We start from the raw sequence: 23,676 nt of genomic DNA on the forward strand, positions 1-23,676 counted from the left end.
AAAATGTGGTATATATATACAATGGAATATTACTCAGTCATAAAAAGGAATGAAACTGGGTCATCTGTAGAGACGGGGATGGATCTAGAGACTGTCATACAGAGTGAAGTAAGTCAGAAAGAGAAAAACAAGTATCATATATTAACGCATATATGTGGAACCTAGAAAAATGGTACAGATGAACCGGTTTGCAGGGAAGAAATTGAGACACAGATGTAGAGAACAAATGTATGGACACCGAGCGGGGAAAGCAGCAGGGGGTGGTGGTGGTCCTGTGATGATCTGGGAGATTGGGATTGACATATATACACTAATATGTATAAAATGGATAACTAATAAGAACCTGCTGTATAAAAAAAATAAAATAAAATTCAAAGAAAAAAAAAAAGGATCCCTCCTACCCATAACTTACAATTACCGTATCTACTTATGACGGAATATCACTTACTGCAGTAGTCTCAAACTTCTGAAGGTGCTCAAGGTACCAACTTTAATAGTGCCCATTACAAATCACTGGCAACATTAATGGATTTGTATTATCTAGTCTCAGAGTTTCACAGTTTGTTATTGTTCTCGAAGGGTCAACAAAGAGAACACTGGTCTGGAGCTTCCCTAGCTGCCTGAATCATGGCCATGATACACTTGAAATGGGTCTTTATTGCCACCTCTGCCTTGGATGGGGGGGGTTGCTTTTTCAAACTTTATTAGGCAAGCAGACAAGTAATATTCCTTCCTAACTGACTATTTACTGGAGAAATTATTTTTCTTCTTTTGTGGGAAAAAAGTGAAATATATAACTTCTAGATGTCTAATGTACAATCTAGATCAGAAACCATGGCATTTGTCAGAAATATGACTTCTACAACAGTCATTTTAGATATTATCTTTTCTATTTACATGGTTGTCAATGCGTTTGAAATTCTTTTTAGAAGTAAAACATTGGTAGGGAAAAAACCCAACAGGATAAGAAACACCATATTATTTCCTTTCACCAAAATAGGATGTCCACTGCATTATAAATATGTAAGTAAGCACGATTCCATTTCCTTTCTTGAGAACATTTCAAAATTACAAAAAAGAGTTGTTTAGTCTTTTTCTCTCCAAATCACATGTAACAAGAAGTCAGCTTGATATGACAGATCTGGTTTTCAAAAAAACTAGAATATGCTAAAATGATTTCTAATATTTTTCTATAAAGTGGCTAGCTCAAGAGAGATTGAAAGTAATTGGAATATCCAGCTAAGAAAAATGCTTTCTTAACTGGAAAATAATTTGAGGACTAGATTTAAAATGTTCTCAGAATAATTCACAAAATCTACATTTCAAATAAAGTTACTGGTGTTAATAACAATTTACAACCACAATCTTATATTAGAAAGTAAAATTAATTTATATTGCCTCAAAGATATCCCAGCTCAAGAGATGAGAAAATAAAGTTTTAAGGCAGTAAATATGTATGTAATTAGAACCAGAGTTTTAAATACTTTGATGAACTTCACGGTAAATACTTGATGGTTTAAAAAAACAACAACAAGCTCATAGATACAGAGAACAGGTTAGTCGTTGCCGCAAGCAGGGGGTGAGGGTGGGAGAAATGGACGAAGAAGGGGGACAAAAGGTACAAACTTCCAATTATAAGGTAGATACATCCTGGAGATGTAATGTTAACAGCAGGGTGACTATAGTTAATGATACTGTATTGTATATTTGGAAGTTGCTAAAAGAGTAGATCTTAAAAGTTCTCATCACAAGAAGAAACTGTTTTGTAACTATGTAAGGGGATGGATGTTAAGTAGACTTATTGTGGTGATCATTTTGCAATGTGTAGAATATTGGATCATTACGTTTTACACCTGAAACTAATATGCTATATATCAACTATACCTCAATTTAAAAAAAAAAGCAATATTTGGTTTTCTAGGCATTCTTCAATAATAATGTTAAATATTTATTTAGTGTTTTTATGTCTCAGGCACTAGGCTAATTGCTGAGGATACAGAAGTACACAAGACACAGCCCAGCCCTATGGGACTCATATTCTTGTAAACAGATAAGTTTTTTAAGGACATGAAGGTAAGAATACTGAAACTAAAACATGTATGACCACAGGCCTTAAGTGTTACTCAGTTTTGGCAATAACATGGCCAAAAGCACCTTGGTAAAAATGGCAGGAAAACTACTGCTATTGAATACTTTCTGGAACACTAAGTCTGCAGTTTCAATGTGATTTGTTGGTAACAATGCATGATTTTTAACATCCAGAAAGTTACTAGATGGGCTCACTAGAGCCCAGCAGTGGCCCTGAAGCACTCTGTCGGCAAGTGTGCAGGATAAAATGCTGTCAGCAACTTAATAGTTATTGCATGTAAGTAAAGAACCTTTTGGCTTCCATGACAGTTTGTGAGTTTGTTTTTTTTTTAAGTTTTTTTACACTTTTTGAATCTGCTTTCAACAAAGAAATACTCATGTCTGCTCTGATTACTGCAACATGAGACACTGAAAATTTGCCTCTCCACTCACAGTACTACAGAAAACTGAGCAATTTTTCAATGAATATGGCACACTAATCTAGATCTGCTTCCACTGCTTTCTCTCAATTTCTCACTCATCTCCGTTTCTTTCTGTTTTTTTCATCTATGGGGATCTTACCTTTATTTGTCTCTCTAGCCTCAAAATACATGAAATCACTTGGAAGACAGAGTAGGCACAGAAGTTTCTCTTCTGTTTATGAGAATTAGGGTCTTTTTGAAATAGAAAATAGCTTTGCTTGGCTGCATGAAACATCTTAAGTCACTTCTCATTTATCTTTTTCTATACTCTCTTCCTCCCTCTCCCCAGCAACTATGACATTGCATCACTTTCCTCCCCTCCAAAGCCACTCCGAGGACTATCATCAACTCAGGGGCTGGTAAGCTTCCTCACCATCGCCTGCACTGCATCAGTGTGGCAGATGGCAGCATTAGCTGGACAAGTCCTACCCTGCAGCAGTGTTTGCCAAACTATGAGTCGTGACCCATTTTCCAAACAGAGAAGTTAATTTAGTGGGTTGAGACCCACATTTAAAAACTAAATCAATGGAAAAATAAACTGAAAAGAATGGAAAATCATACTTATTTTGAAACTTTGGTTTATGTTGTGTGTGTATAAATACACATATGTGTATGTGTGCTAGAACTCAATGAAAATACACTGCTTACATTCCTACAGGTCATGGTGATAAGTTTGGAAGCCAATAAACTACAATACTCAGTTCTAGGCCTGCATCTATATCTGATGTAATACTTCAGATATTTTAGAGATTTAAAATATGGATGTTAAATAATTTCCTTTAGTAAAAAGTATCGATCTAATGAGCCACACATTTTCTAAAACATCATCAGTCAGTGAACGAAACAAATCAGTTTTCCTAGTTTTCTCAGTATTTCCTAAGAGAGACTCCAAATAAATAACTTTATCTTTAAATTTAATTTACCCTAAAAATTAAAATTGACACATTATTAGGCATTTCAAAGATATTTTTAAGTAACAAATAACAATCCAAGCTCAATATACCTAAAAAGGAAAAGTATTCTACTTTTTTTAATTTAAAAAAGTCTGAGGGAATGGTTTGATGGATTTTCAAATATTTCAAAGATGAAGAAGAGATCATTATTTCTTTGCACTAACGGAATATGTATATGAATACAAACACCAATTTTACACCAATTTTATATTTCCTGGGCTGTAAAGCGACTTAAAAATTGAACTCAGAAAGCCTAGAGTATGAGACTGTGACTAATGGTACCCAGTGCCTCAGCAGGGATGGAATCAAGTTCTGAGGCAGAGAATAACCCAGCTGTACTGACTATAAAATAATTGCCTCAGAATAACGGTTATACTCCTTACATTTCACATATGGCTGCTGCATGGAATTCATAGTTAAAATACAAAAGACATTTTTCAGCTATTCCGCAGTGTCAGAGTGAAAACTGTATGTGACTCAGCCTCACAGCTTCACACACTTCTTGGGCTGTCTGAACTGCAAGAGGCAACTAATACCAAGCCCGGTGGAGAGGGACAGCCCTGTGGCTCTGAGACTTTCCATAACAATCCTTCAGTTGATTAAAAGTGATGTTGACAAGCTTCCATCCTTCTTGGTTTTATGCATTATGGCTGGTAAGTGGAGCCTCCAGGACTAGAATCCTATGAGAATAGCACTGAGATTTTTACTGCACTGGAAAATGTTTTAGAAAACAACACAGAATAAGAGGTATAAAATGTAAACTACTGGGACTCCCCTGGTGGCTCAGTGGTTAAGAATCCGCCTGCCAACGCAGGGGACACAGGTTCGATCACTGGTCCAGGAAGATCCCACATGCCGTGGAGCAACTAAGCCCATGCGCCACAACTACTGAGCCTGTGCTCTAGAGCCTGCGAGCCACAACTACTGAGACCACGCGCCACAACTACTGAAGCCCATGTGCCTAGAGCCCGTGCTCTGCAATAAGAGAAGCCACCACAATGAGAAGCCCTCCCACTGCAATGAAGAGTAGCCCCCGCTCTCCCCAACTAGAGAAAGCCTGCGCACAGCAACGAAGACCCATGCAGCCAAAAATAAATAAATAAAATTTAACATAAATAAATAAAATGTAAACTATTATTTAAACTTGACCATGTCTACAAAAATAAACTATGAACAACAGGATTATATACACACTGAATTAAGATAAAGGTATTATGCAAAGATATACAGAAATAACCACCCCTCCACCCCAAAAAGCTTCTGACAACTTGAAAGCATTCAAATAAGAATTAAGTAAAATTTTACTTTTTTCAAAACTTTCCTTTTGAATTTCAAAGACTACATATAAAGATATAATGAAACATATCTCTTACTTAAGAAAACCCTAAGTCACACACAGCCCAGTACATCTAGAAACTTATCTTAATCTCAGTAAAGTTGAAAGAAGTTAGTCTTGGATGAGGGTGAAATCTACCTCATTTACAGCACGAAACAATAGCTGTGGATATGTGAGGCAATTATTTTCTTACTCTGTATTACAACTCATTATAAAATGATCAGTGTTTTATTTAGTTTATCATATTTTAGTTTAAAATAAGAGAATAATCATGCATGTTTAAAATCAAGTTCTTCAGATGACAAATTTCCCATGAAAATTTATTCTGATGACTTTCAGAAGATGTTAAGAGATATAAAAGGTAAAGTTGGAATAACTTCCTCTAAAAATAATGAAACCTGAAACTAGCATGAAGATGTACTGGTCTAAGACTGTAATGAAGTCCCATGTTTGTACACACTGGTATCTTTACCTAGGGCTTGGACAGAAAACTAAAACTAAAAGATGGGTAATAATGGGAGAGGGAGGGAGGGAGAGACAGAGAGAGAGAGAAAGAGTGGTTGTAACAATTCATGTTATATGCTAATAGTACATACATCTATTGTCACGCTATAGCAAATTATCTGAACTCATTTAACACTAGCCCAAATATCCACCATCCTTTTTATGTTTTCCTTTTTCTCTTTCTGATATTTATAAATTGGAGCTCCTTTTTAGAAATACAAATGTAAAATGCCACTTTAACAAATGTAGCCTCTAACACCAAGCCACTCACACTTAGTCCTGTGATGTTAATAAATGAGAATTCCTTTTCCTAAATATTCAAATGAACAATTTTCTATCTTGATTTATAAAAAAAAAATTCAACCAATGATCTCTTAAGAAAGCAAAACAGTTTCCATTTATTAAAGGTTATATCTGATATCTATGCCACACAATACAGTATCATTACATTTAGTTTAACAGCAAACAAATACTGGTATTTCATGTCCAGATGCAAGGCAAGGGGCAGGGAATGAACCTTAAATTTCTAGCCTAATCTCAAGCATTTAAACTATGATTTTTTAAAATTGTTTTCCAATTAACTTACAGGCATTCTAATTAGGTAGGGATCTATACAGCATTTTCTTAAGAACCACAGGAATTATAAAAGAACTTCAACAATTAATGAGGATAAGAAATCCTTTCACAGTTCATGAGAGAAACCTTTCCTATAGCAATATCAAAGGAAAAGGATGGCCTAAAATAATGGACTTTTTTCTATTGAGTTGATTATCCAGGCATAAAGGGTTGACAAAGGATTGACCTCTGTCACTGGGCTTGTTAGAAAGGGCTTGGATAAAGAAAATGATATGTTAATGAATCAGGTGAGTGATGGAGGAATCACCCTCCTACATACATACACTTATGTTTTTGAGACAACATGTAACACACACACACACAAGCACAAATTCTACCCTTCCTTAAATATATCAGATAAGCCTCTCACTTTTTCATTATTTCAGTTCTAATACAGAGAAACAGGATTTTCCAAACCAATGGACGAAAAAAAAATTGGGCTTTTAGAAATGTTTCTGCTGAAACATTAGAATTCCTGCCTCTGCTGGAGAATTTGGTGAACAGGATAGTGAGGGAGGTTTATGAAGAGACTCTTGCCAACTCCACTCGTGTTCCAGGGATGTTAAAAATAGAATTAAAACAAATGTACCTGAATGCTTGTCGTTACTTAGGGTATCAGAAACGTTCAAGAGGGTCCACAACTTAAGACCCTAATGTGGACTTTTGAGAGTGTCTTAAGTTAAATTAAGGAAGGTATTTAAAGAAGTGCTGATGCTATGGTAGCTAAAGAAGGTTTATCATTTTAAAATGTCAATAATGTGACTAAACCGCCTCAGTATTAAATATCTTATATGTCCTATTCAGGCTCAGTCTATTCTGAAAACTCTTTGTTCTTCAAAGCATAAAAATATGTCATATATGTAGGGGGAAAGGAATTCAAAATCACATCCGACAAATGAACGTGAGAAAAATAATTAACTCATGAAGCCAAGAAACAAATGTGAGGAAAAATCCAATACTAAACCAAAAAAACAAATCAAATTTTACAGGTCTGTCAGAAAACATTAATAAAGTTAAAATAACAAAGGAAAAGGATGACTGCAAACCTTTCTTTTTATTTACTGCCTTGAACGTTCATAATATTATTCCACCTTTTACAAGAAAGCCTAGTTGGAATCTGTGCTTCAATCCTCAACTAATATTGCTATAAAAACAATTTTTGACAAAAAATTGAATGCTTTCCCTCTAAGATCAGGAACAAGGCAAGGATGTCCGTTCTCACCATTTCTAATCAACTTTGTACTGTAGGTTTTAGCCAGTGCACTAAAGCAAGAAAAAGCAATAAAAGGTATCAATATCAAGATCAGAAAGGAAAAAGAAAACTGCCTATTAGTAGATGACATAATCATTTATGTAGAAAATCCTATAAAATCTACAAAAAAAGCTACTAGAATTACTAATTGAGTATAGTAAAGTTGTAGGATTTAAAGTAAACACACAAAATTTAATCGTCTTTTTATGTACTAGCAATGAACAATTGTAAATTGAAATAAAAAGTACTTTTAAAATAGCATCACAAATATAAAATATTTACAGATAAATTTACTTTTAAATGTGCAAGACCAACACACTGAAACAATGAAATACTGCTGAGAGACATTAAAGATCTAAATAAATGGAGAAATATGTGGCTTTGATGAATTGTAAGATTCAATACCGTTATGATGTCATTTCTCTTCAAATTGATCTCCAGATTCAACGTGATCCAAATCAAAATTCCAGCAGGTAATTTTACAGAAATTGACAAGATGATTCTAACATTCACATGGAAATTAAAGGAACCCAGAGTAGTCTAAGCAACTTTGAAAAAGAACAAAGTTGCAGGATTTACACTACCTGACTTCATGACTTATTCTAAAGCTACAAAAATCAAGACAGTGCGATACTGGTGGAGGGATAGATACATAGGTCAATGCAACAGAATAAAGAGCTCAGAAATAGATTCACACACATATGGTGAATTGATTTTCAACTAAGATGCAAAGGCACTTCAATGGTGGAAAGGATACCCTTTTTAACAAATGGTTTCGGAACAACTGGATATCCACGGGCCAAAAAAAGGTTGGGGTGTAGGGGGACAATATTCCTCTATGCCTTGAACCTTGCATCATATACAAAAATTAACTCCACTGGATAATAAACTTAAATGTAAAACCTAGAACTATAAAGATTCTAGAAGAATACATAGGAGAATAATCTTTTGGCCTTTGGACTAGGCAAATATTTCTTAGATCAACACTAAAAGCAAGAACCATGAAAAAAAACTAATAAACTGAACTTCACCAACATTAAGAATTTTTGCTTTTTGAGGATCCTGTTAAGAGAAATCCCATATCTGATAAAGGGCTTACATCCAGAAGATATATAAAGAATGCTCAAAACTCAACGGTAAGAAAACAAAAAACCCAACTAAAAAATGGCAAGTTTTGAACACACACTTCACTAGAGACGTACAGATGGCAAATAAGTACATGAGAAGATGCTCAACATTATTAGTCATTACAGAAATGCAAATTAAAACTCCAATGAAATACTATATACCTATAAGAATGACTAAACTTAAAAAGACTGACCATACCAAATGCTGATGATGATATGGAGGAACTGGCACTCACCCTGCTGGTGGGGAAATAGTTTGGTAGTTTCTTAAAAAGTTAAAACATACAACTGCCATTTAATTCAGCCATTTTGGTCTTAGGTATTTACCCAAGAGAAATGAAAATATATGTCCATACAGAGACTTGTACACAAATGTTCACAGCAGCTTTATTTGTAATAGTCAAAAAGCAGAAACAACCCAAATGTCTCTCAATGTGTGAAAGGATAAAGAAACTGTGCTAAAACCATATAATGAAATACTACTCAGCAATAAAAAAGAATGAACTACTGAAGTGTAACAACATGGGTGAATCTCAAAATAATAACACTGAATGAAAGAAGCTAAAAGAGAGAGAGAAAGAAATACAGTATGATCCATTTATATAAAATTATATAAAATTTATATAAAATTCTGGAAAGTGCAAATTAACCTATAATGATAAGATCAGTGGTCACCTGGGAACTGAAAAAGAAAAAGGAAGGGCAGGACGGGGGAGTTCAAAGGTGCACAAGGAAACTTTTAAGGGTGATGGATGTGGTGATGGTTTCACAAGGGTATGTCAAATTGTACAGTTTAAATATGTATATTTTACTGTATGCCTATTATACCTCAATAAAGCTGTCAAAAAATTCTATTGGTAAAAAGGGTAATATGGCTCTAAATTGTACTCTTCTTAACTAATCACTGAAGTGCAATGGTAAAAATTAACGCTACTAAGGGCAAGATTATTAAACTAATCGATTCACTGAAAAACTGAATTACTTTTTCATCAGAGATATGCAAAAACTAATGAAATTAATAATTCACATTCCCAAATTTTTGTGATAGTTATTTTCAGGGTTTTGGTGGGTTCTGGACGAGTGAACAGTATCTAGGAAAAATATACTAGAAAATGAACAACCATACCTTGATTTGTGCAAAGGGTCTTTCATAACCTCCAACATAGAGAAGGCCAACATTCTGAGGAAGTAACCTACAAAGGAAAAAAAAGCATTATTTATAAAATACTCTTCCTTAAATATGAGGTTGTATAATTACCAAAATTTGTATAATAGATCCTGACTATGAAAAAATTAATATCTATGCAATTTTTCTTGTCTTTTTGCACGATGGAATAGTAACCAGCAAAGGAATAGTAACCAGCAAAGGAATAATTCTTTTTTTTTTTAATTTTATTTATTTATTTATGGCTGCGTTGGGTCTTCGTTTCTGTGCGAGGGCCCTCTCTAGTTGCGGCAAGCGGGGGCCACTCCTCATCGTGGTGCGCGGGCCTCTCATTATCGCGGCCTCTCTTGTTGTGGAGCACAGGCTCCAGACGCGCAGGCTCAGTAATTGGGGCTCATGGGGCCAGCCGCTCCGCGGCATGTGGGATCTTCCCAGACCAGGGCTCGAACCCATGTCCCCTGCATTGGCAGGCAGACTCTCAACCACTGCACCACCAGGGAAGCCCAGGAATAATTCTTATACTTCAGAAAATGATGGGTAAATATTGAGAATGGCAACTTAAATGTAAAACAGTCTAACATACTAGTAATTCTAGCAAAATTACTACATAGGGGAGAAATAAAAGAAGCAATGCATATATTTAAAAACCTATAAAAGTTCAATTCAGGAAACACTCACTGTGTGTCTATATTATGCACTATGGAGATAATACAAACCTAAACAGTTCAGTCCCAAAATTTAACGGGAAAACCAGATACACAATTAACCCTAACAAAAGTTGGCCTCTGATAAATGCTATTCTAGAGGTATTTGCCATTGCAAAGTAGTGGAGTGAGAGATACCTTCTACGGAGGGAGCTAAAGAAGCCTGAAGAGGAATTTAGGCTTAACTTTTAAAGGGTTGGTAAGGCAAAGGGAGAAAATTTAAACTATATCCTGAGAATGTAGAAGATTTGAAACCAAAAGTAAAGAAGTCTGGCTGAAGTAAGGGATAAGTTAGTCAGAGATGAAAACCCGAAAGCAGGTTTGGAATGGGCCATGAAGAACGTCAAATGTCTTATCTTTATTTCATAAGTAATATTTATTTTTTTGTACAGACAATAAGTGCACATGAAAATAAAAATCAAACCATCTAGAGGGTGGGGGTAAAATGGTTACCTTCCCTGCATCATTCCTTCCTTCCTATTTAAAGAGGGCTATCATTCTTGACTACACTGAAACACTGTGAATAAGGAAATACCATCATTAGAACTATGCTTGTGGAGCATGTAGTCGTGCTGGGTATGAGAAGGTCATAATTAAATTAATTACTCTACGATATCTTGTAATCACTGTCACCGGGCGACAGTCTGAGATGGCTGTATGATTACTGAAGGGGAGAATACACCAACCCAAAATACACCACTTTGACGAGTGGATTACTTTGAGCTGAAGGCACTCAAGACCTAGGAGACTCAGGAAAACTTTTTCCCTCTCTGGTAACTGCCTAAAAGAACTTAGATAGGGGGCCTGGCCCAGAAAGAGAGCTATTACCATAGATAACATTTTTATCTGAAAGATCAATCTGCATGGCAGGGCAAACTTCTAAATACAAAACATCTGTTCTTCTCATCATCCTGTGAGTTACCCTCCTCCCCTTTGAAGACCCAGGCCCTTATCCCATTCCTTAGCACAGGATGGCACGTAAGCCTCAACTGCTCAGCCTACCCTTGAGTCTCTTATCTTTGGAGATCCCATACATACTAACTTAAATATGTTTTTCTCCTGTTAATCTGTCCTATGTCAATTTAATTATTAGACCAAAGAACCTAGAAGAAAAGAAGGGGAAATTTTTCTACCCCTACATAACCTTCCACTGACTTGGTCTAGTAAGACTAATAAAGTTCACTCTTAAAGCACCTTAGATGTTATGAAATAAGGTAGATAGATATTCCACCTCCTAGGAACACCTCTGTTCCCTACATTCTTTAAAGGCCTATAAAGTACTGAAAGCCACTAAAGGAAAGCTAATAGCTGACAAACACAATAATAAATTAAACCAATTTAGCAAAAAGCTACAGTACTTAAGTTCGGCATGTGAGTGATACTTACAGTTATGCCTTTTAGCATGTTGTTGAAGGTTACAAACATGACTAAAGGGATATTTGTTCACTGGATGCAAAGTAGAAAGCGTAAGAAATGTCCCCAAATCTCAACTAGGAAATGGAGAATTTCTTCACAATCATTTGACAAATAAGAAATTAATCAAAGCAACAAAACTTTAAATCTCTCACAAATTGCCAGTATCACAAATTTAATGTTAGTTTTATATTGCAGTGGTAATTTATTTCCTATATAACAAATGATCACAAAAAGCTTCATAAACCTCTTTTAGAAGTAAGAATAGTCACTGTTCATACAAATACATGATACAAAAGGAGGAGAATAAAAGCTGGCTGTATTCAAAAATCAATATGCCTCTAATTACTAGGTATATACATTTTAGGAAGCTTGCCAATATACTATTCAGTGTGTCTTCCCCTTCCTCCAACTTGCCTATCTAATAACTACCTTCTAAACAAGAAATATCTTAAATGTTAGTTACACAGCATATATATATTTCGCTTTTTAAATACTGTTCTTTCTGATTCATGTCTGTATTATTCCTTACATAAATTACATTACCACCTTTGTTTGAGTGGGTTTTAATATGTATCATAATTTAAATGTTTGCTATGTGTAAAATAATTAATACTTTGAGAACAAAAATTCCAACTTCTAAGATGGAACATTTCCTAAAATGCTTTTACCTTTCAAAAAATTATTATGCTAAATTGTATACAAAATTATTGTCAAACAATAGGCACCATTTTATTATGACAGAGTATTTGTATATAATATAGCATTCACACATTTTAAATCCCCAGGGTAAAGGCATTAATTCAGCATTTACAGATGCATTATAAATGTTAAAATAAAAAGCATATGTTAAAATAAAAACCATGATGCATTTAGTACCAGATAATTGTTTTGTCCTTCTATTAGGTGAACATTAATATAACCTTTATACAAATGCTAATAACTTCCAAAAAATTTGCTTGTAACTAAATGCTTCTATAGTGTGGCTACCAAAGAAAATTTTAAAGTAAGAAGGCACTGCTGAGCAAAAGCTAAGAGAATTCGGCACCACTAAACCAGCTTTACAACAAATGCTAAAGAAACTTCTCTAGGCAGGAAACATAAGAGAAGGAAAAGACATACAAAAACAAATCCAAAACAATTAAGTAAATGGTAATAGGAACATACATATTGATAACTACCTTAAATGTAAATGGATTAAATACTCCAACCAAAAGACACAGACTGGCTGAATGGATACAAAAACAAGACCCGTATATATGCTAACTACAAGAGACCCACTTCAGACCTAGGGACACATACAGACTGAAGGTGAGGGGATGGAAAAAGATATTCCATGCAAATAGAAATCAAAAGAAAGCTGGAGTAGCAATTCTCATATCAGACAAAATAGACTTTAAAACAAAGACTTTACAAGAGACAAAGAAGGACACTACATAATGATCAAGGGATCGATCCAAGAAGAAGATATAAGGATTGTAAATATTTATGCACCCAACATAGGAGCACCTCAATACATAAGGCAAATGCTAACAGCCATAAAAGAGGAAATCCACAGTAACACAATCACAGTAGGGGACTTTAACACCCCACTTTCACCAATGGACAGATCATCCAAAATGAAAATAAATAAGGAAACACAAGCTTTAAATGATAATTAAACAAGATGGACTTAATTGATATTTATAGGACACTCCAACCAAAAAAAAAAAAAAATCACTTTCTTCTCAAGTGCTCATGGAACATTCTCCAGGATAGATTATATCCTGGGTCACAAATCAAGCCTTGGTAAATTTAAGAAAATTGAAATCATATCAAGCATCTTTTCCAACCAGAACGCTATGAGGCTAGATATCAATTACAGGAAAAAACCTGTAAAAAATACAAACACATGGAGGCTAAACAATACACTACTAAATAACCAAGAGATCACTGAAGAAATCAAAGAAGAAATCAAAAAGTACCAGCATAAATGACAATGAAAACACAATGACCCAAAACCTATGGAATGCAGCAAAAGCAGTTCTAAGAGGGAAGTTTATAGCAGTACAATCCTACCTCAAGAAACAAGGAACATCTCAAATAAACAACCTAACCTTACACCTAAAGGTATTGGAGAAACAAGAACAAAAAATCCCCAAAGTTAGCAGAAGGAAAGAAATCATAAAGATCAGATCAGAAATAAATGAAGAAAACAATAGCAAAGATCAATAAAACTAAAAGCTGGTTCTTTGAGAAGATAAACAAAATTGATAAACCATTAGCCAGACTCATCAAGAAAAAAAGGGAGAAGACTCAAATAAACAGAATTAGAAAAGAAAAAGGAGAAGAAACAAGTGACACTGCAGAAATACAAAGGATCATGAGAGACTACTACAAACAATCATATGCCAATACAAAGGACGACCTGGAAGAAAATGGACAAATTCTTAGGAAAGCACAACCTCCCAAGACTGAACCAGGAAGAGATAGAAAATATAAACAGACCAGTCACAAGCCCTGAAATTGAGACTGTGATAAAAAATCTTCCAACAAACAAAAGCCCAGGACCAGATGGCTTCACAGGTGAATTCTGTCAAACATTTACAAAAGAGCTAACACCCATCCTTCTCAAACTCTTCCAAAAAATTACAGAGGAAGGAACATGCCCAAACTCATTCTACGAGGCCACCATCACCCTGATACCAAAACCAGACAAAGATGTCACAAAGAAAGAAAATTACAGGCCAATATCACTGATGAATATAGATACAAAAATCCTCAACAAAATACTAGCAAACAGAATCCAACAGCACATTAAAAGGATCACACACCATGATCAAGTGGGGTTTATCCCAGGAATGCAAGGATTCTTCAGTACATGCAAATCAATCAATGTGATACACCATATTAACAAACTGAAGGAGAAAAACCATATGATCATCTCAATAGATACAGAAAAAGCTTTTGACAAAATTCAACACCATTTATGATAAAAAAACCCTCCAGAAAGTGGGCATAGAGGGAACTTACCTTAACATAATAAAGGCCATATATGACAAACCCACAGCCAACATCATTCTCAATGGTGAAAAACTGAAAGCATGTCCTCTAAGATCAGGAACAAGACAAGGATGTCCACTCTCACCACTATTATTCAACATAGTTTTGGAAGTCCTAGCCACAGCAATCAGAGAAGAAAAAGAAATAAAAAGAATCCAAATAGGAAAAGAAGAAGTAAAGCTGTCACTGTTTGCAGATGACATGATACTATACATATAGAATCCTAAAGATGCTACCAGAAAACTACTAGAGCTAATCAGTCAATTTGGTAAAAAAGTAGCAGGCTACAAAATTAATGTACAGAAATCTCTTGCATTCCTATACACTAATGAAGAAAAATCTGAAAGGAAACACTCCCATTTACCACTACAACAAAAAGAATGAAACACCTAGGAATAAACCTACCTAAGGAGACAAAAGACCTGTATGCAGAAAACTATAAGACACTGATGAAAGAAATTAAAGATGATACAAATAGATGGAGAGATATACCATGTTCTTGGATTGGAAGAATCAACACTGTGAAAATAACTATACTACCCAAAGCAATCTACAGATTCAATGTAATCCCTATCAAACTACCAATGGCATTTTTCACAGAACTAGGACAAAAAATTTCACAATTTGTATGGAAACACAAAAGACCCCCAATAGCCAAAGTAATCTTGAGAAAGAAAAATGGAGCTGGAGGAATCAGGCTCCCAGACTTCAGACTATACTACAAAATTGCAGTATGGTACTGGCACAAAAACAGAAATATAGATCAATGGAACAGGATAGGAAGCCCAGAGATAAACTCACGCACATATGGTCACCTGATTTTTGATAAAGGAGGCAAGAATATTCAATGGAGAAAAGACAGCCTCTTCAATAAGTGGTGCTGGGAAAACTGGACAGCTACATGTAAAAGAATGAAATTAGAACACTCCCTAACACTATACACAAAAATAAACTCAAAATGGATTAAACACCTAAATGTAAGGCCAGACACTATAAAATTCTTAGAGGAAACCACAGGCAGAACACTCTATGACATAAATCACAGCAAGATCCTTTTTGGCCCACCTCCTAGAGAAATGGAAATAAAAACAAAAATAAACAAATGGGACCTAATGAAACTTCAAAGCTTTTGCACAGCAAAGGAAACCATAAACAAGACGAAAAGACAACCCTCAGAATGGGAGAAAGTATTTGCAAATGAAGCAACTGACAAAGGATTAATCTCCAAAATTTATAAGCAGCCCATGCAGCTCAATATCAAAAAAACAAACAGCCCAATCCAAAAATGGGTAGAAGACCTAAACAGACATTTCTCCAAAGAACATATACAGATTGCCAACAAACACATGAAAGGATGCTCAACATCACTCATCATTAGAGAAATGCAAATCAAAACTAAACTACAATCCGGTATCACTTCACACCAGTCAGAATGTCCATCATCAAAAAATCTACAAACAATAAATGTTGGAGAGGGTGTGGAGAAAAGGGAAATCTCTTGCACTGTTAGTGGGAATGTAAATTGATACAGCCACTATGGAGAACAGTATGGAGGTTACTTAAAAATCTAAAAATAGAACTACCATTCAACTCAGCAATCCCACTACTGAGCATATACCCTGAGAAGACCATAATTCAACAAGAGCCATGTACCACAATGTTCATTGCAGCACTATTTACAAGAGCCAGGACATGGAAGCAACCTAAGTGTCCACCAACAGATGAATGGATAAAGATGTGGCCCATATATACCATGGAATATTACTCAACCATAAAAAGAAATGAACTTGAGTTATTTGTAGTGAGGTGGATGGACCTAGAGTCTGTCATACAAAGTGAAGTAAGTCAGAAAGAGAAAAACAAATACCGTATGCTAATACATATATATGAAATCTAAAAAAAAAGAAAAAAAAGTTGTGAAGAACCTCGGGGCAGGACAGGAATAAAGACGCAGACGTAGAGAATGGACTTGAGGACACGGGGAGGGGGATGGGTAAGCTGGGACGAAGTGAGAGGGTGGCATGGACTTATATACACTACCAAATATAAAATAGATAGCTAGTAGGAAGCAGCCGCATAGCACAGGGAGATCAGCTCGGTGCTTTGTGACCACCTAGAGGGGTGGGACAGGGAGGGTGGGAGGGAGACGCAAGAGGGAGGAGATATGGGGATATATGTATACCTATAGTTGATTCACTTAGTTATACAGCAGAAGCTAACACAACATTGTAAAGCAATTATACTCCAATAACGATATTAGAAAAAAAATGGCAGCATTGCTGGAAAAAAAAAAGAAAGAAAGAAAGGAAATCTATTAGAGCTTTCGAAAAAAGTAAAGATAGGCAAGTCTAATGTTCATTTTGTTTCAATTTCCCAAATACAAATATTAACAAATATCTATTCTGGAAAGAAAGCTGCAAAATTATTTCCAGAAAATTTTGTCACATAAAGGAAAAGTAAAACTTGGCAGGTAATAGAAAGAACATTATTTAAAAGAACCTCATTCACCATCATTCACTGACAATATATCAGGCTTACAAAAAAATTGCTTTAAAAGGAAATTGAGTCTATAATTATTTCAAATTAAAAGTTAAAAAAGGCAAAGGGGATCTTTCTAAAAATAAGCTACATAACTCAAAATTAACTGTTCTGTCTACAAGCCCTAATTACATTACCCACTAACTGATACACTTTTCAACTGCAACAAAATACTCTGAAAAAACTTTCAGTATCATGAATACTGACTGACTTAAATAAAATCCCACTTCGAAGCCAATGAGCAAGTTCTCCAAGGAGCAGACTACATCCAATATATTTCATACTAGAAAAAAAGAGAAAGTAAATGCACCTAATATGGGATCAGTAGGGCCCTTCTGAATTTGAGAAAATGCACATTATTGAGAAGGCCTACATTATTCTTTGAGACTTCTAGTATAATGTAGGTAAAAGCAGCATATGCCATTAGCCCCAGATGAAACTTGAATTAGCAAGTGAGTGAGTTTATTAGTATCCTTACAGACTTTTCATAGCCTACACTTTTCTCTCCTGGTTTGCTTTCTAAACCTTGCTATAGGAGTAACAAAATGCTCTAGACTTCCATGAAAAAAATGAAAAACCACCACCACCAACAACAACAACCACATGGTTAAATAAAGAATCTGTGTGCCCGTAGAAATAAATACATTCCTAGCTCTGACAACTGAGAGGGTCTGTAATGACACCCAGCAGCAACAACCATGCAGAGGACCTAGATCCATGTTTCCATCCACCAATCTTCACCAATTAGAAAACAAAAACAGGGCTTCCCTGGTGGCGCAGTGGTTGAGAGTCCGCCTGCCGATGCAGGGGACGTGGGTTCGTGCCCCGGTCTGGGAAGATCCCACATGCCGCGGAGCGGCTGGGCCCGTGAGCCATGGCCACTGAGCCTGCGCGTCCGGAGCCTGTGCTCCGCAACGGGAGAGGCCACAGCAGTGAGAGGCCCGCGTACCGCAAAAATCAAAAACAAAAACACCTGGGCTCTTTGGAGAAAGGGCTGATTTCTGGACTGAGGTGGGGAAAGTATAAGAAGAGCCTGGAACATCTTGTGGTACTGGGAAGTAAGGAGATATGGAAAAGTGATGAGAGCATGTCAAAAAGACACAGATGTTGAACTGAAGGCGTTCCCAAGGACCGAAGCCAAAACAGCAAAACAAAATCATAGTGCTGGATTATAACCCATGGAGTGAAATATTCCTAAATCCTTAATAATATAAATAAGTATATGAGGAAGAGGGGACAGTGGTTCTTTCCATTTCAATCCCTATTAATGCACTGAAAAAGAATGAAGGAAATTGAAATTCACCATATTTGAAATATTTGCCGAATTGAAATTGAAAAACACCACAGTAAGGATTGTTGCAGGCAAAAACCATTGAAAAATACTAAAACTACAAGACGAAGGTAGGATGAGAAACTTGACATCTGCCTAGTCTCAAAATTTCTACCCAGAAAACACTTACTAATCATAAACATAGCAACTTTAAAATCCAGCAGACTCACTTAACCAAATAATCAAAATTACCAACATGAGCTCCAACCCCCGACATAATGCACCTAGAAGAGCACACTGTCGCTTTCGTGGTGTGCCTTCCTAAAAATACATCCCCCCAAAAGATCACACTAAGGGGCGTTCTATATAATAACTAGTAGTCTTCAAAAAGTGTCAAGATCGGGCTTCCCTGGTGGCGCAGTGGTTGAGAGTTCACCTGCACATGCAGGGGACATGGGTTCGTGCCCCGGTCCGGGAAGATCCCACATGTGGAGCGGCCGGGCCCGTGAGCCATGGCTGCTGAGCCTGCATGTCCGGAGCCTGTGCTCTGCAACGGGAGAGGCCACAACAGTGAGGGGCCCGCGTACCGCAAAAAAAAAAAAAGTGTCAAGATCATGAAAAGTGAAAGTGAGGTACTGTCCCAGATTATATTGTGTAAAGGAGACATGAAGCCAAATATAAAAGAACATAGAGTTTCATTTATGTAAGGTTCAAAACCAGGCAAAACCAAACCCTAGTGTTTAGAATTGCATACCTAAATAATAAAAGTATAAAAAAGAGCAAGGAAGTAAAAATCACAAACTTACAGATAATGGCTATCTTTGGTGGGAGAGAGAAATTTGTGAATGAGAAATAGCATGCTGGAGGCATCTAGGGTGCTGGCAATATGTTTTTTTGTTGTTCTGAGTAGTAGTTAAATGTATGTTGGTTCCATGAAATTTCAGTAAGCTGTACATTTATATTTTATGTACTTTTCTGTATGTATACTTCATACTATAAAAGGTCTTAATATAAAAAGCCCAAAGAAAAAAACCAACATAAGCAATCAGTGAGAGAGTAAGAGTGACTCCTAAACGAAGGATACAATATTAATTGGTATATTAACATATTTCAATATTCCTGTAAAAATAGATGAGTATTTTAAGAGATGAGCTTCTAGGGAATCCACAAGTCACTCATCCTCTTCTTAGTATTAGAGCTACAAATTCTATGGCATAAATATAATATGAAAACACAGAACTCACATATCTGGGCATAATGGTTTTAAATAGAAAGGCAGTAAAATAAAAAAAAAACAAAAAAAGGAACATAAGTGCATTAAAAATGTACAGACAAATTTTCCAGTCCCAGCCAAGATAAGATGGTACCTGAGAGAAGGGAAACAAATGAAGTCCCACCACTACCCCAGCCTACCACCTGGAGCCAATAAAGACTAACATATTTACTATCTGATCCTTTGGAGAAAAAAATGGCCAGTCCCATTTCAAGACAAATGAAAGCATATGTCTACGAGAAGACTTGTTTCCAAGTCTCACAGCAGCTTTATTCATAATAGCCAAAGATCGAAGACATCTCAAATGTCCATCCATACACAGGTGAACGGATAAGTAAATTGCGATATATCTATACAACAACAGGCTGCTCAGCAATAAAAAGAAATGAACTACTGATACATGTAACAACGTGGATGAATCAAATGTTGAAAGAAGGGGGGGCGGGGCAAGACCACCACAGACACATACAGTGTATGTTTCCATTTACATAAGATTCTAGAAAATGAATACCCCAAAGCAGTGGTTGCCAGAAAAGGGAGTGAAGGGTGTTGGAGGAAAGAGGGAGGGAGGGATTGACAAGGGGCAGGAGGAAACTGGGGGGGGGGGGGGCGTCTGATGGACATGTTCATCATCTTATTCCGGGAGTGGTGATTTCACACTTAAAAATCAAATTGCACACTTTAAGTGCAGGTTATCATATATCAATTACTCCTCAATAAAGCTGTAAAAAATAATGTACAAACTTCATCTTCAAAGTTTTGCTAAATATATGAAAAAAGGAAAGTACAAATGTTCACAGGCCATATCACAAACTGGGCCTACAAATAATTCTAAATCAACCCACCCTGATCATTCTAAATGGAGAGTTGGTTTATTATTTTAAGACCTGCCTGTGTAAACATGAAGCAAAAAGTCTGAAAAGTGGTTTTTAACAGGGAAATCATCAAACACATACAGCTCCCCACCTGGTTTATTATCTACTGGTCATAAGAATTATTCTATAGCTTACTTTTACCTACAAAAGAAGAGAGGGGAGAATGATTTACGTAGGGATTAGCCTCAAATCTAAACATCTGAAATTACGTGAATCATCATCATATCCATAAATTTTCACCTCCTTGACTCCAAGATGTATATGTAAAGCACATTTGTTAAAAGATTAATAAATAAAATAAATGAATAACACTTTCATTTCCTGTATTGGGAAGTTCAGAATCTTATTCTATTTTTTCCCTAAATTTTTGTTGTACAAGTTCCCCTTGCATACTTCAGACAAGACTGTGACATCCTCCTTTTCCCCTGGGAAAATGTAGGAACATTATGCTATGGGGCCATTTCTGCAGAAAAAGTACAAAAGATACTGTGGAGACAAAAAACAGAGAAATTTAAGCTGAGTGGATATAATTCACAATTCCATTTTTTTCTGTCTAAATTATAGCACCATGTTACCAGCTATTTCAATAATAGCTATGATCAATCAAAGAGAGAAATGTTTTTTTTAAATCACAGACCCCAGAATGACTGAGACTGTTATATTCCACACTGAAAAGAATTACTTCAAATCTGAATTTCAGCTTCATAGAACTCTCCACAAACTACTGACACATGAACTGCCAAAACTACAGAGAACTGCCTAAGTGTCTCACTGACAGAATATACATTATATTGATCTTCTCTTTACTATTAATTTTAATTTGAATACTCCTCTAGTAAATATTATATACGCAACCCTTTTTTTAAAATATAGATTTTGGTAGGTATTGAATTAGTATTTTTTCATTGCTAGGTACATATTAGGTATCTTTATTTTTTAAAGTACGGTTAAGTCCCCTACATAGGAACCTTCAAACTTTGCAAACTTTCAAAGATGTGAATGTGCGTTCCATCAAGTCAGGTGTGAGTGAAATTGCAGCCTGCCCTCCATCTCCCATTGCTGACGATCCTTCAGCTCTACCATCTCCCACCTCCTCTCCCTCCTCCAGTCAGTAACTCTTCTTGCCTGTTCCCTCGATGCCAGCCCCTGCATACCAGCTGTTGTACAGTACTACTGTACTTTTCAAGGTACTCTACTGTAAGATTTAAAATGTTTTCTTTATTTTTTTGTGTTTGGTCATTTTTTATATATTATTCGGATGAAAAGTATTATAAACCTATTACAGTACAGAACTATATAGCCTACTGTGTTAGTTGGGTACCTAGGCTAACTTTGTTGGGCTTACGAACAAATTGGACTTAAAATGCACTCTCGGGACGGAACTCGTTCGTATGTAGGGGACTTACTGTAGTTAATTCTTTATCATTTTCATGACTCTACTTATAAACAAGAATGAGCCTATTTTGAGTTAACAGACAATTCCCTCCTTAATTCAATCAGTATATTCTTTTGTTCAAACAGAGTAACTTACTGACTGGTTTAGTTTGCAAAGCCCTTGAAGGAACTTTTTACCTAGCTGAATAGCTCATGTAAAAGAGTTTGAACTGTAACAATTCATTTTATTCTTTATTTTGATATCTGTTCAAAACACATTGATAACTAATGATATAGTAGCAGAATTGTTTTTAATTACTTCAAATTTAAAAATGACCAGAATACCATATTGTACATCAATTATTTTGCTTATAAATCATTATATTTACCCTTGACATATGCCTTGATCAATTAACAAAAGTTAACATAATGTATGAGACAGCCGAACCTCAGTAATGTGACAACTATAATCTAGTCTAAATATATTCAAGACGAAGTTCCAGAATCTCATATGCTGGGCTGACAAATAGGAAATCATGAGATATCCATAAGAAAGACATCACCGGATAGTGCTGGCAATGCTATAAAGCATGATGATAATTTTAACATTTCTTAAAGCCGTGAATATAAAGTAAATGTTACCAAACTGTCTAGGACCACATTTTATAAATGACTGAAAGACCCTCATCTCCTTATGGTGAAACTAATTCAATTATTTCCAAAACGCGAGATGGAGGTTATCTAATAATCACAATACTTCTCCGTTCATTTTTTCCACTCTATTAAGTGACTGATGTGAATTCTTGAAGTGGGTTATGGTCATTACAACCTTAGAATGTGCTCAGCAAATCCATGAGGGGTGGTCAAACAATGTTATCTTTTTCCTCAAATAAATTAACCAGGCTTTCAGAAAGAATTAAGCAGTGTGGAAGTATAAGCAGATAGTCATTTCATACGGTTTTTTTAAGATGTAGTTTTAAAACCCATTCTTTGTCACCAATGTCATAGCAGCATTATTCACAATAGCCAAAAGGTAGAAACAATCCATATGCCCATCAACAATTGAAAAACATAATGTGGTATATATCTTGTTTATGGAATATTATTCAGTCTTAAAAAGGAATGGAATGCTGACATGCTGCAACATGGATCAACTCTGAAAACATTACGCTAAGTGAAATAAGCCAGTCACAAAAGGACAGTTATTATATATTCCACTTATATGAGGTATGTAGCAAAGTCAAATTCATAAAGACAGAAAGTAGAATAGCGGTTACCAGAGACCAAGGTGAGACAGGAACAGGGAGTTATTGTTTAATGGGTACAAAGTTTCTGTTTGAAATGATGAAAAAATTCTGGAAATTGACAGTGGTGATGGTTGCACAACGCTGGGAACGTACTTAAGGTCACGGATTTGTACACTTAAAAATGGTTTAGGGCTTCCCTGGTGGTGCAGTGGATAAGAATCTGCCTGCCAGTGCAGGGAACACAGGTTTGATCCCTGGTCTGGGAAGATCCCACATGCCACAAAGCAACTAAGCCCATGTGCCACAACTACTGAGCCTGTGCTCTAGAGACCGCGAGCCACAACTACTGAGCCTGCCTGCCGCAGCTACTGAAGCCCATGCACCTAAAGCCCATGTTCCGCAACAAGAGAAGCCACCACAATGAGAAGCCCGCGCACCG

At 35.9% G+C, this 23,676-nt stretch overlaps 1 protein-coding gene across 2 annotated transcripts in view; it reads right to left on the reverse strand.

Annotated features, from left to right (window-relative positions):
- Nucleotides 1-23,676, reverse strand: part of RNGTT (RNA guanylyltransferase and 5'-phosphatase) — a 239,331-nt gene that overhangs the window by 44,931 nt on the left and 170,724 nt on the right. For both annotated transcript variants that reach the window (XM_081250785.1, XM_081250784.1), the window contains exon 14: nucleotides 9,463-9,529. In XM_081250785.1, the coding sequence (XP_081106911.1) occupies nucleotides 9,463-9,529 (67 nt within the window). The remainder of the gene's footprint in view (nucleotides 1-9,462; nucleotides 9,530-23,676) is intronic.

The sequence above is a fragment of the Mesoplodon bidens genome (genome assembly GCF_964165515.1).
Source record: "Mesoplodon bidens genome assembly, chromosome: 12".
Classification (NCBI taxonomy): domain Eukaryota; kingdom Metazoa; phylum Chordata; class Mammalia; order Artiodactyla; family Ziphiidae; genus Mesoplodon; species Mesoplodon bidens.